The sequence below is a fragment of the Amphiura filiformis genome, chromosome 17 (assembly GCF_039555335.1).
Source record: "Amphiura filiformis chromosome 17, Afil_fr2py, whole genome shotgun sequence".
NCBI classification, from domain to species: Eukaryota; Metazoa; Echinodermata; class Ophiuroidea; order Amphilepidida; family Amphiuridae; genus Amphiura; species Amphiura filiformis.
This window is the reverse complement of record NC_092644.1, coordinates 32,796,893-32,812,633: the sequence shown is the minus strand read 5'-3', so window position 1 is coordinate 32,812,633 and position 15,741 is coordinate 32,796,893. Positions and strand designations below refer to the sequence as shown.

Sequence of the window (15,741 nt, the reverse complement as noted above, 5' to 3'; positions counted from 1 at the left end):
GGAGACCTTGACCCACTAACCAATACAAACTTGTTCTGTCTGGGGTCAAGATGCACCCACCCACCAAGTTTGAGGAACGTGCGACCCTAGTCTCCAAGAAAAGAGGTAAATAAGGAAAATGGGCCCTCTGACCTCAAATGACCTTTTACCTCAGTATATGACCTTGAACCTCACCCAAAAAAAAAAAGTAGCCAGAGTTTTTGACCATGACCCACCTATCCTGAAAATCTGAAGTCAATCCGCCCATCCATGCCCGAGATATCGCATCCGGACGGAAGGACGGAAGCACGGAAGGACGGACATTGCAAAAACAGTATGCCTCGCGGTGGAGGCATAAGGCATAAAAATGTCAGGGCTCCTACCCTTTTTGACACGAAAATTAGGGGTCAACCCCATAGAAAATCATAATACATTCAATTTTCCCAGGTCATTTTTTCCCAAGGCCCATCCCCATAACCCCCCCGTAGGAGGACCAAAACTTTAGGCCCCTCCCCCCCCCCCTTTTTGCATCAGGCCCCTAACCAAGTGATTGTGAATGGTCCCTTATTTCTATGGAGTATGAGATTTTATACCCAATACCATCAAAGTAACAGAATGTACAAATACATTGGGGGAAACAAACTTTGTCTTAACAAATGAATTGAAGATCTTTCAGATCCTATGGTCAAACAGGGGTCATGCCATGTTTATTGGCACTAGTACTAGTAGTATAAATAAACAAGGACATAAAGCTGAAACTATTTTTGTTGACATTAATTGGCCTAAATCATCATTCAAATAGATTAGCCTTCTTAACCAATAGACAATCAAGGACTTTTAAGTTAAAACAATGATTCAGAACATGCTAAATATAGAAACACAAAAGACCAAAGTGATTAAAAGATTCATTAGAAATAATTGTTGATGGAATGTCACAAGATTAGGGAAGTGTTATATGGAGTGTTGGCACACTTGTACAATTTAATGTTTATTTATATTATCATGTCAAAATAAATTATGCCACTATCAAGATGACTGTCAACATCAGTGGCGGGTGCTGCCACAGGGGGAGGGGGGTCATGGGGAGGCAAATGTCCCCAGTCAGAACTCTCCCCTGTTGCCCCTAGTAAAAACCCAAAATTACAAAAATTTCCACTTTTTGCAGCAATTTTGCACAAAATATGTTGATTTTGTCCCACCCCCTGAAACTCACTTTGCCCCCCCCATCCCCAATGCCCCCCCCCCAAAATATTTCTGTGCTGCCACTTGTCAACATTATAAAGCATGATCAATAACTATCAATCACCAACAACAACTCCAAAAGTTGCCACTGAAGTCAGGTATACTAGTGACAATAATCTTTGTGACTGTTTGACTTATAAACATTGACCTCAACCAGCGGCATACCATTACCAGTCAAATTTTCATCCTGCTAACCTGCAACTGAAATGGCTTTACTGTGACAAATGTGCGCACAGAAATTCTGCAATTTTAATTTTTTGAAGCGTCATGAGCATTTTATCAAGCATTTTTTTCAATCATCATGAGCATCATTTTTTCATAAGTGGACACCGGCGCTTGAAAACATTATTATTGTTATTTAATATTAAAATGGGTCAAATTGTGGCGTAACCCAACTTCTGCAATTCTGACACCATTTTTATTTTATTTTTATTTTTTCTCTAAAGAAGGCTTCCTTTTATACACTGACCAATTTGTGCATGTTATTTTTACCCTAGCTGATTGGAATATGAAGAGCAGAAAAATAAATGTAGCCAGATATACCGTATTCATTCCAATAAGCACCCAGGGTGCTTTACAAGGTCATTTTGGGTAGGCGTTTATTTTTTACCTGGTTTACCTAATTTTTTTCGTAAGGGCCGCTTATTAGAGACAAATTTACCTACCCATTATAATAGGGTCCCAAGACGTTCTAGCGGGCGTTCTAGTAGCTTTACTGATGCAGTAAATGTATTGCAAGTTTACACAGGACTTCCAAATCCTCAAGCTATTTCACTGTATCAACATCTATCAGCCACTTCAACATTAACGGTACACTTTAGCATGTTGAAAATACCCTGGGTGGGTGCTTATTGGGGTATGGGCACTTATTGGAAGGAATACGGTACATAAGGAATGTCAACAAACATAAAGTGACATTCAACTTGTGGACAGCCCTAATTACTGAGAGTTAGAACTCTTAATCTATCTCGCTCAGCTATTTTTCTCACTCAGCTATTTTTATACCATATTGCCCTAGTTTTCCCAAACTAAACATCCTATATTATATTTTTAGTCCCAATACATGGCTGCATGCACAAGTTTCCAATCTGATAATGTACACAATACATACAACCCTGGTTTGTCCATTTTGAGGTTTAGACATTTCTTCTTTGGTGCCGAATATTTCTTCAGTAATGCGCTGATCTAGCCGCTGCATCACCACTGGCGATTCTCCCATTCTCATCCCAGAGTGAGAAATATGATGAGAATTGCAAGAGGTGGCGTGGTTAGACTGGGCATACTGACGAAATCTTCCGCAAATTCCGCACATGAAATGCACTCCCGACAAACATTTCAGGAATTCTTATTCAAAAAGGAGGTTTAACAGCTATCTAGGCCAACCTGTTGGCTTTAACGTAATGAAAGCAGCAGGCCATGACCAGAGGGGCTGGGGTGGACCCCCCCCCCAAATTGCCAGAGGCAAAAAAAGTAAATTTGTGATGTAACCTCTATTCGTGGAAAAAAAACCTTGCGAAAATTACCACTTATACAATAATACAGCAGACTTGTAGTATTTGGGACCTGCCATGAGTACGGGTTCTGGTCCCGAGCCATGAGTACGGGTATGGTCACAGGCCATGGGTACAGGTACGGGTCCCAGGCCATGGGTACGAGTACGGGTCCCTAGCTATGAGTACGGGTGCGAACCCAAAATAGGGTGCGAGTACGGATACAGAGCCATGAGTACGGGAACAGAAATTGGGACTCAAGTATGGGTACTACAAGTCTGATATACAGTAATCTTTATGTCAGTGAACTCACCTGCTGCATGACACAAGGACTGGATCTTTTATAGCGTACTTTCTTAAGGTATATATTATAGACAACATCTCCATCTCGCTCCTCCTTGAACAGTTTCATGGTACCCTCCTGAAAAATACAAAATCACAATTTTGAAATTTAATATTATCATTTCTACATTGTAAGTTGAAATTATGACCAATGATGAGTGTGCATATACTGAATACATGTATGCGAAGTTAATATACCTGGTATGTTACATAGCACAAACAACAAACAATGTGCTAATTAGTTATCAAAATTTAGCACCATCGCTAATTGGCAGGAATTGCACTTTGCACTAAATGTAATTGTTCTAATTGTTCACAACTTTTTCCTTGTACAACCACACACACTCTTGATACACCCCACACATCCCTATTGTATTCAACACCATGGGTCCGTAAATTTATTTTACACAGGTAACTGAGGACTGATATTACACATTGAAATTGTGGACTTTTAAACACAATTAATCACCCGGGTAATCGCCACACTGTGGACCTGATAACACATGTACATCGCCAATGGGGCACTTTATAATAAGCTTATAATTCTCTACAACAGATGTGAAGCACCCTCCAAAGTAGGGGACCGTTCACAAACACTTGTAAGGGGGGGGCTGATGCAAAAAAAATTCATCGCGAAAATTTTTCAGGGCCCCCCTTTACAGACCTCAAAAATTTCAGGGCCCCCCTTTTTGACATGAAAATTATGGGTCAACCCCATAGAAAAGCATATAAACTCAATTTTTCCAGGAAAATTTGTGGTCATTTTTTCAGGCCCCCCCCCTTAGGGGGTCAAAAAATTCAGGTCCCCCCCTTTTTGCATCAGGCCCCCTTACAAGTGTTTGTGAACGGTCCCTAGGTCTTATACTAAAGTACTATGTCCACTTTTGATGAGTTTAAATTCACACAAAAGTCCACAATTGTGGGTGAAAACAGACATGCATCGCACCCTATACACACAGCCGACAGTCAGGATATTAACCCTACCCACATGGGATTGTTGCAGAGTTCCTCTAGGAGATTCAGTTAAACATGGACCGTGATTCAAAGCTTGTGAAATATCCTGATAGTAGTAGAAAAATCTTGATAAACAGCGTGAAATTGGGCTAAAATACCCCAAAATGGACTGACAATCAATACAATTGCAAACATTTTTGCTGCAAAAGATCCTGAAATCAAGACAAATCATAAAGAATCACACCCCTGGTTAAAACAAACAAACAAACAAACACAACACACATAAACCCAAACTGGAATCTTCTACTCTTCCATGATCTTGCCAGCACCCCACAATATTAAATCTTGAGAAATAAACAAATGAACAAAAAAATGAAATACCATATATTACTCTCTCATTTCATGACAGTTATGACTGACTATATTTTCATAAATAAGTAAACATGTTATTTTTATATTGAAACCAATACATGTAGTATGTAATATGTACTCATAATAACACTACAAACTGATCAAATCTGGGCTATTTGAACTACGCATCATTTCCGAATTGCCATCAGCTACAGCTATATATGATGGCATAACAGTGACAATTCAATCTTATCTATACCAGCCAACTGAAACCGGAATACCACACGTCCGTCCGTAGCTAATTGATCATGTGGATGTCATGATTGGTAGATTACACAGCACACACTTTAAAGGTACATGTATCTACATGTACATATCAGGCAAGTCAGGGCACTACAGTTTCTAATTTAGGTGGCATCCAACAATCATGGTTTGTAAATATCAAAGGTTTGTAAACATAAAGAATATGCAAAGAAGGTCATTAATATTCATAAATGTGATAGTATTCCCCTTACACAAAACTATACAGCACAAGAGGTGCTCATACTCTATCACCCACCTAACCAGTACCAATTCAGAAGTTAGTCAGTTATTTGTGTAAGTTGCAGAGTAGGATTGATGGACTCCCTGACAAACTATGCAAATAAGTGCTTTAATATTCAAAAATGTGCAAATAACCTTACACAAAACTATACAAGAGGTGATCATACTCTACCATCCTACCGAGTTTGAAGGTGGTCGGTTAAGAATAAAGATATTGCATGCAGGCTGCGAGGCACACACACAGTGGCGGCGCCAGGAATTTTTTGGGGGGGCATTGAGGGAGCAAAGTGAATTTCAGGGGGGGGGCAAAATCAACAAATTTTTGGGTAAAATTGCAGTAAAAAGTAGAAATTTTTGCAATTTTGAGTTTTTACTGGGGGGCAACAGGGGGGCAAGAGTTCTGACTGGGGGCATATTCCCCCGGGTGGCGCTGACACTGCACACACAACACATTATTGTGGGAGCCAAAAATTAAGTTTTCCGATCTGAACCGTTCTTGTATCTAGCTATTTTTTGGAAGTCATTGTGGTCTTTGATTCCCTGGGCTTGAAACACAGCCAATTGCTGTCAATCCATATGTGATCTTTTACTAAGAACCAGGTTTGTGAAATAGGGAGTGCAATTTTGGGACCCTGGGCAAAAAGTTATGTTACTTTTAAAATGCTTGGTTCTGTTACTGTTTGGTGGATGAAACTTTAACAAAAAGGTACATGTACCAAGTCATCCCCACATCACAGACCCTAGAAATCACTTTAAAACCATATTGTAACATTTCCATACAAAATAGATTGGGATTTCTTTCCCATAAAATGTTAGCCTTTACTGTCAGATATGCCCCCTTTTAATTTTGAGCCGAACAAATGCAAAGAAAATTAAAATTTACTACCAGCCACTATGTCGCCAAAATGTGTGTCACTCCGGCGGTCGTACTACAGTATGATCCTTTGTGAGTGTGTTGACTGTCCCGCACGCCATGTACGTACTGTGTTATGAACATCACGTACATGTTTGACTAATATTTCCATCGTAATAATTAAACAACAGTTCCTGCGTAATTCTTGGGTGCCCTTCTCCCCTTGGGCATTTACTTTAAACAAATTTGGACTTTCTTAGAAAGCCAGGGCAAGTATTTATCATTTTGCTATATTTGACCATATGGTGGAATACTGTTTTTTTTATGTTGATAGATAGGTGCTATTTATAGCTGAAATTTCAGGAATTGTCCTGACATGAGGCCAATCATATTGCTTTCATGCCTACTAATAAAGCCACAACATAAGCAAATTGGGGATTTCCCCTTTTCATAACTGACACTTTGCATTAAAGGGTTATTTTGTGATCCATAGCCTCATCCCCCACTTTTCTCACAAAGAAGTTGAGATTTTGATACCACCAGAAATATCTAGCTTCATGTTTTTATGCAAAGAATTTCCTGCAGATTCATTCGCTTCAACATTTTGAACAAATTTGAAATTTTTTGAAAAAAATTGTATTTATATTCTGTTTTAAAATTACAGCACAGTGGCCTATGCAGTAGCGTAGCCAGCGGGGAGCGGGGGAAGAGAAAATCAGGAGGGCAAAGGAAAAGAAAAGGGCAAGGAGCCCTTTTCTAGCAAAATTCAGGGCTAAAATAGTGTAAAATACAAAATTTGTCCGCGCTACGCGCGCACATTGTAACAATGTAACAGCCCTTTTTTAGCCAGATAATGGGCGAAAATACCATTTTTTTCGCACTACGCGCTCACATCATTCAAATAAGGCCCTTTTCGGGAAGCTCAAGACATACAGTCTCTATGTATTGTATGATGCAACTGCAATTTTTTCGTCTGTGCCCCCCCAAATTGTTTTTGCCCCCCCTGACCAAGAAAGCTGGCCACGCCCCTGGGCCTATGGAATAATGTAATACAGTAATCAATCATGCACAACACACAAAATCGAAATCAACTGAAATTTTGGGAATCATTTTTCCTTAGATGTATCTATCAATCATACCATAAAAAGACAATCACAAAATACTCCTTTAATTTAAATCTATGCCAGAATTAACTCCATTTCGAATGATTTTTCATTTCCATGGGACTGCTAGGACAGCTAGCCTGTTGCGAGTCCGGAAATGAGATTACAGAGCTGTGTAGAGTCAGCAGACCTATATTGATGTCCATATGATATCATTGGCTGTGGAATATCAATGACCTCAAATTAACCTCATCTTTCATGTTGTATCCTAATTTGCTATTCACTGTTGGGTCCAATGTACTGAGTTTGATCGCAACAATGTAAAAGTCCTATGCTCTACATGGTATTTTTTAGGGAGAGTCGTGGAGTGCGAAATCAATGTGACAACCCTCTCCAATATGGAATAAACCATCCTCATCCAAGCAGCAAAATTCTCTCTCATTAAAAAGAGTTATCACATGATTCCGCACTCCCGGTGTGATAAAGTTTATTATTCCTTGCAGTGCTGTATACAAAGTGCATGATCACAATGTGAATATGGTTGCCGAACTTGCTGATCCATGACCGTCCTCACAGGTTTTTACCCAGGTTCTCCGGTTTACCTCCTGCATTCTTAAATTGGACTTCTTCCTAAATATTCCTGTGCCGTATTATCCAGTCACTGGACTTCTTCCTATATATTCCTGTCCCGTATTATCCAGTTACTGCCTTGTTGTGATTTAAATTGCGGTCACAACAGCTCCTGAAGATACACTTGGTGGATAATAAGTCACAAGCTATTTACGTGTATATTTTTGTTTAGGCCCTACAACATATATAAACATGATAAATGTATTTGGAAGGGAATATCACCAATATCCCCAACAGCCAATCAAAGTACACAGCAGATGAACAAAATCACTCAGAGATGGCCAGAGACCCATCACACACAATTAAAAATGTTGCTCTAATTTCATAACTGTCCATCCATCAGCCTTAGCAATTTCAAGTGTGAAAGCTAAATGGCAATCTGAGTAGTTGACTAATTTGATTCCTTTGAGTCATCAATTTTAGGTTTTCAGAACAGTTTCCCCATTAAAAACACCAGTTCCTTGCATCCATTTAGTCAATTATTTCAATATTTCCAATCATTAGGCCTATATCTTATTGGACTCACCCATACACTTCTCTCAAACTCCTCACACTTTTTCTTGACAAAATTCGTCTTATCCACAATCCTAATCTTTCTATATGCTTCAGTCAAGCTGAATCTCCTCTTGTGTCGTCGTCTGCTTCGGTTTTCCTCCTTTCGTCTGCAAGTTATGAAATCCATGTTGGTACTTTTTATCACTTTGTCCCTTTCTCCTATATATTTCCTTGTTACATATTCTATTATATGCTCTCCTAAAACTTCAGTAGGCTATATGTTCTTCCTCTCTTTGAAGTAGCCACTGGAAACAGCCATCTACTCTATAAATGGGAGCATTACTCGTTCCAACAACATATCTCATCGTGTCTACCAGCCAGCTAGAATGCGAGGAAAGGTGTCACGCGGCATCACCGTCACTCACTGCAATTATTCTCTTCTAGTACCTTTTAACTTGAAACCTGTTTTGAATAGGGTAAGTATGCCAACGCTATGAACCAAATAACCACCCCATGGGGCTCAAGTGCATCATAATAATAAGCTGCCTACCTATCATGTCATGCGGTTGTCCCATATCCCTAGTTCGAAGAAACCAAAAATATGTACATGAAAAGCAATTTCGTATAAGTATGACCTTAAAGCATATAAAGTCATTATAATGACGTACAATCATGCACATATATTTTGTAGTTCCCTGAACCATGTATGAACCAAGACATCCTCAACAGAAATATTTTCACTTAGGAGTTGTAATATGACACCAATATGGAGCCAATGACGAAATCATGTAGGGTTACATGGGTCTACACAATAACAATTTCAGTTCCATGAAATAAGACATTGTCTTTAAGGGTTCAAAGTTGTCTTCATGTGTGGTTGTAAATAAGTGGCATAAATATTGTTTGTTTGTGTGTTTGTTTCACCAGTCAGTCAGTGGGTCCGGGTGGACACACACTTGGGTCCTGATGGGACAAGGCTCAAGCAAAATGCTTAAGCCATGCTTAAAAGCGTATTATGTGAAGTGTCATGTCAAAAGCAGACACTTTTGGGCAGGATCGTAAATGGAGAAATAGCCAAAAAATCTGCCCGGGGGTAATTTTTTCACAATTTGTGTTTGTTATGAATTTGTGATGTTATCAATGTTAAAAATATTGTCTGATAGTTTCAGACCGGAATATAACTACCATCTTGTATTTTTTGAGCCATTTTTCAAGGAAATTCCTATTCTCAACATTAGCAATAATATTTTTAAAGGCTGGTACCTCAATTTCCAATCTTATAATACCATAACTTACAAACTCAATATCTTCGCTTAGGAATGTCCAATTTCATAGGGGAAAACGGTGTTGTGGAGCAAAATATCTCTATATTTAAGATATGTAAAAACCTCAAAATTGATAACCTGCCCAAAAGTGCCTGCTTTTGACATGACACGTCACAAGCATGCTGGCCTATATGAACTTATGAAGGGGAAAAAAAGAAACAGGATCGAGGAAAAAGAGCAAGGAAAAGAAATGCCACTCCCAACAAATCAATTGTACAATTTTGCTCTTAGCCCATGATTGGAGAAATAAGAAATTGGGAATTCTCATTCCATTCCATGATACAAAGGCTTAATATGGTAAATTCTAATGTTTAGGCTGAATAAAATTAATATATTGGTTCTTGTCCAGAGGATTTTCATGAATTGATGAGGGAGGGAGGTTTTTTATATCTTTTTCAGCTTTTATATAAAGTTACTTTACACTTAGGGCCTAAATAAATTCTACAAAACAACAACTTGCACAATTTCCCAAAATCCCAAAATTGCAAAAAATATTTTGTGCACAAAAATAACAGTGTATAGGCTATGGTTCCTTTTATATGCGTTACCCATTGTGTAGGCCTATATGTGCATGACGCCAAGCATGTGCATAGGACCTTGCTGGACAGTAACAGTATAATGCTGAATTTGTAAAAGGAAATCTGCAAAATATTAGGCCTATGGTACCAAGACCCTATGAAATGCTCATTTGGCAATAGGTATACCTACATGCCTACATGTACTTTCAAATCCAATGCGTTTTCCACCCCAATCATGGCGATCAACCTAGTGCCATGATCAACATGTCACAAATTTCATCATAATCCTATTTTTAGGAACAGTTAGGCAGACATACATATGTCATGCATGGCCCAGTGCCAGACTCAAATCTAAATGTCACTCTATTCCCCCTGGGACTCATACAGGTTACTCTCTAGGGATATGACATAGGATCGTGTCACCTATGATATCAAAAATTAAAAACTTTGAACAAAATTCAAAGCATATTATGGCCCCAGGAGCAATATGAATGCATATAGGCCCTACAATTACAAAAAGCTTACCCTAGCTCAGTTCCAGTGGGGGCTTGGGCACTCAACTTTAAAAGAAGACAGGTGTGTACCTGTCAATAGCACCCTTACTATATGTGACATGATCAAGGAAAATGAGTTATATGTATATTTCAAAAGAGGACATTTAGAGCTTTCAGAAACTGAAAACCCCATGTTGATACAACTTTTCTTTGCAAAGTTATGTCTATTTATCAATCGCTAAAAACAATATTAAATTACAAAAGAATGTTGACACTTTCTTTGCCAATATCTCAAAATCAATATTAGCGACGTCCGACTCATTTCCCTTGATCATGTCACATATAACACTATACGACTATATACCCGATGACCCCTTTTTTCTATTAACATGGCTGGTCTGAAGGCCTATTGACCAAATTTGGACCAAAAATGATAAAATGTCATATTTTTGGCTTATTTGGACAATAATTTAATGAATGTAATGCATTTCTCTGAGAGTGCAAATTCCCCACAAGTCGCTTGGCTACCCATTACCCCTTTTACTCTAGTATTTAATCATCAAAATGCCATGAAATAATGCAAAAAGTACAGCAAATTTGTATTAAATGTAATTTGGCAATTGAGAAAAAATAAAAATTTTCCACCCAATGACTCCTTTTTTCACAATTTTTAGCCAATGACTCCTTTTTTCACCATTTTCTACCCAATGGACCACCTTTTTGTACAGAACATTGATTATCCAAAAGCCCCCTACTTCCCTACTAAAACTCAAAATATGTATTCTGTAGCCAAAAGTCATCAGTGACTTTGGCAAAAACAATGGATGAATTTCCTGTAAGTTGATAGTCTTCATAAAACGATATCTTATGTATGTCCAGGCCCGTACACAAGATTTATTTTTGGGGGGTGCTGGACTTGACTTCCAAAAGTAACTTCTTCTAATGAAAAGTACACTTGCAGAGACTTTTGTAATAAAACGTGGACCATTTGGTACTGTCAATTGTTCTCCTATACATCATCAAAGTAGAAAAATGAAAATTGAATATGCCAGACTTCAGACTGATTTTGCTTGATCACACCACATATGGACAGGTTACTTTTAGGCCGGAAAAGTTACTTTTACTAGTATTAGGAGCAGCCTGCCCTGCAGAATTGTTGCGTTTTGGCTGCATTTTACACAATGTCTACAATATTATATATGTCAGACTATCAATTGCAAATCACATTGAAGAATTCCTTTCCACACCAAAGTTAGGCCTAAAAAACCGTATTGCAGAAAATTTCTATTTTTTAAAGAAATCTGATATACATTCACAGCCAAATATCTCTTTTTCTTCTGAAAATTTAAACATGCAAACAAACCTTAGGAGCAGCCTGCCCTGCAGAATTGTTGCTTTTTGGCTGCATTTTACACAATGTCTTCAATATTATATATCAGACTATCAATTGCAAATCACATTGAAGAATTCCTTTCCACACCAAAGTTAGGCCTAAAAAACCGTATTGCAGAAAATTTCTATTTTTTAAAGAAATCTGATATACATTCACAGCCAAATATCTCTTTTTCTTCTGAAAATTTAAACATGCAAACAAACCTCCAATTGACAGCCTCATATCCCCACTTTACCCCATCAAAATGCTAATTTTGGTATCAAAAATATTTTTCTCATTAACATATTGAAATTAGGCATTCCAAATGGGTATCATCAAAAACTGTCAAATTACTCTTGACTGTGGTATACCATATTTGAGACTAATTCAACAGTTTTTTTATGATATCTTCGGAAATACACCGATTTGGAAATCCTGATTTCAATATGTTAATGAGAAAAATAGACTCTCATTTGAAATCAATTTATTACATGATCATGATATCATTTAATAAAAACATAGTAGACTACCAGTATCACGCTGTATAAGTGTCAGTAATTCCATAACTTAGGAATTAGTCGCATTTACAAGAAACATTTACGTGTTCTTTTTGCATGAATATTTGAAAGGGACAACATTTTATGTTTTATGTAAGTTTTAAAGAATTTGATTTTTCAAATATATCAGGTCACCTTCCTTTAAAATAAAATAATGCAACAAAATACAATTTTATGTACATGTGACACGAAGACTGTATGTAAGATTGATTTATCAAAACTGATCCTAAACTTATTTGTTCCTCAGGGATTAAGATCAATAAAAAAAAACTTTTCATATCACATCTGTAACTTTGAAATCAAATCCTTAACTTTGAAATCAAATCCTTATTTTCTGTGATAATTGAAATAAAACTCCATGGTATTTATTATAATCCAAAAGTTAATATTAGGCACTTACTCAATGTAGAAGATTTCAGCTTCCCATTTACGATCAATGATTGAATCCGGAAAGCTTTTGGACTGTTTACAGGTAACATCCCCTCAAAAATGAATTGTAAATGTGTAAATCTGAAATCATTGTTGGTGATATCATGATATATGGAAAAAATTATGTAGAAACAAAACACAATACCAACACATTTTGCTTGATTGGACAAGCGAGAATGGGATTATCATTGAAGTGAATCAAGTAAGCTTATTTGTCTGATTCAGTGTTGCCAAACACGTGATTTGGAAGCCCAATTGGGTGAACTTTTTTAAAGATTTTCTTTTAACAATGTTTCCCTTCCAAAGAAATTATTGTAAGCAAAAAATTGGGATGACTTTTCAGCATAGGGATTTTCCAGTTCCATTTATTTAAAATTGCATACTAATGTTTATTTGTTATGTTTTTGTCTATGTATAATTTGTGTTAAGCGCTTAGGGACTTTGGTGTAAAGCGCTATATAAGCATGGTTTATTATTATTATTATTATTTGAAACAAATGGTTGACAGGAAAAGTGGGTGACTTTTTTGTGATTGACCAGAATTTGACCTGCAAAAAGAGCTGAAAGTTTCCAAAGAAACCAGCCTTGATTTAATTACCATTAGCCAGAAGTTCACATCTATTTATATTTTCAGAACTAGAAAAGTTCATCAAGCTTTCCTGATACTGACAACAGTTTCTGGGAACTCAACTCACATTTCATCTGAGTGCAGACTGTACAATTTGAAGTGAACTTTTCACGCTATATCTATTTTCACATTTTTCGTGTTACAAATCACAAGCGCAAAAATAATAACATCTTAATATTTTCATTTTTCCTAGGTCTAGGATATCAAGAAAGAATTAGAAGGAGCCTACAATACACTGAGAACTTTACAGTGTTGTGAGTAAGACATAAAAACTGGTTGGAATCAGCCATTTTCTCTGGTTATTTTCTCAGAACCATACGACAACGAAGAAAGGTAGTAATCTGATATTATCATGCACAGATCAGAGGTGGGTGGACAGGATATGAAGACACATGAATAAAAAAATAAATCGAGAAGCAAAAAAAAAAAAAAAAAAAAGAAGGAAAGGAAAAGAAACAAAAGGGGGAAAAAACACCAAACAATGTTTGACGCACATTTTTTTAAATAATATTATCTGGTTCCAACATTGCATCATCAAATCCTGTAAATTATGTTTATCATACCACTACGACAACGTAGAGGAAAAGACCACAGGATATATACATTGTACCAGTCCACTGCTGGGGAATATCTCATATATCAAGCATATCTAGTCATTGAGCAAGTTTAGATTAGGGATTGTTCTACCATGACCCACTGGGTGACGGGTGGGTATAATTTTAATACAAAACTAGGAAACAAATAAATATGATCATTGTAACCCATCTTGGTACAATTACCGAATAGGGTGCAACTTGCTAGATTTTAGTCCAGTCCTTGTTTACGGAGTTTAGGGTTAGGGTTACGGTTGGGGTAGGGCAGTCTTGTAATAAGACTAGTAGAGTTGCACCCTATTCGGCAATCGCTCCCCCATCTTTAAATATCATAATTAATTTGAGAGGTACGATAATGATAACAAATTCACTATTCACTTCATCATGGACAAGGTATAAATTTATGTGTTTTCAGCCACCTCATAGTACCGGTCTCGGTCTTTGGCTTTGTCTGCCTGGTGTAGGTATGACTAGCACATGATGATGTCTCATACCATACCTATGCTTCACCCAATTACCCATTATTATCAAGCTGGTTGTGGTATACCATAGGATGTCCTGATTCAAATACTTCATCTTTACTTCTGAGTTAAGTGCATTAAGTATACCTGTAGGCCTATGTCAGAATTATTAGAAAGAAGGAAACTTATTTCCCTGTGTTTGTTGATGTTCCAATATCTATGTGTAAGCCTATCATCAGTTCCCAGTACTGTGTGGGGACAAGAAAGTGTGTCTTACATAATCCCCACATAGTAAACCAAATTTGGTGCAAAACAAGACCCAGAAATATCAAAAAGATTATGGTAAATTTGATCTATTCTGGGTATTTCCAAAACAACAATAGGAATATGCATTTTATTCAGTTTTTTGTGAAACTTGCGACCCAAACTTATACCAAAAGCCTGAAAATGCACCCCGAATATGAGATTATATCCTGGGCTTTAAAACTATATAACAGCACATCTCACACCGACATCGCCCGCTTAATAATTACATTATACAGCAGAGACACTGAAATGAATACCCGGGATTGATACACGTAAATGTGCTATGCACGATTTGATATTCAGACGATAAATCTTTGGATACCAGGGTAGAAAATGATGAATATCTCCCGTAATTGATTTTGTCTAAAGAAGCCAGATTTGGTTCCTTGCGCTTGAATATATGTGTTCAACGGCATATCCGTTAGCTAGCGTCTTGAACTCAAAAACTGACAAAAATATCCAGATTTTATATGTGCCGAACTATAGCACAGCATAGGCTAGCTGCACTCGCTCCCGTGGCGGGAGTATAAAAGTCAATGACCATTGACCTCAATGGCGTATACATGCTCACTCACACACAGATCTAGGTCAATTACCAGGCTATTGTTTGTAGCCTTAGTTGGATGTCCCTCTGCTCACTATGTGTCTCAAAGGTCGGAACAAAAAGAGCATGGCTGTGGATTCAACCTACCATGGCGATTTCTGCCATGAAGATATCGGGGCGATGACACTGTTCATCTCTGTGCGCAGCTTTCCGCTGAGAAGCCCCACCCCCTCCTATAATTTGAAAAATAAATGTATAATTCAATAGCTGCAACTTCAAGCACAAATTTGGAGGCATTCTCACTTCAGGCATGTTTTCAGCATCATGTGAAAGCAAAACATTCAACAAATGAGCACTAAAGAAAAGTGCTCTCAAGGTGTGCAAATGTTCAGCCCTAAGAAATAGTTTAATCTTTACAATGGCCTGCCATGTTATGGGTACAATACCACTTGACACCCTAGAACAAACACCATGTTCTCTACAAGCACACACATTAACACATTCACACCATTGTAATACTTGTACTATTATG

General features: G+C 37.5%; 1 protein-coding gene across 1 annotated transcript in view; it reads right to left on the bottom strand.

Annotated features, from left to right (window-relative positions):
- The window catches only part of LOC140137652 (ral guanine nucleotide dissociation stimulator-like 1), a 45,155-nt gene extending 36,711 nt beyond the window's left edge, over positions 1–8,444 (bottom strand). Inside the window, 2 exon segments of the mRNA XM_072159385.1 lie at positions 3,025–3,132; positions 8,014–8,444. Coding sequence (XP_072015486.1) covers positions 3,025–3,132; positions 8,014–8,169 — 264 coding nt within the window. The 5' untranslated portion in view covers positions 8,170–8,444.
- Positions 8,445–15,741: the final 7,297 nt, after the last annotated feature.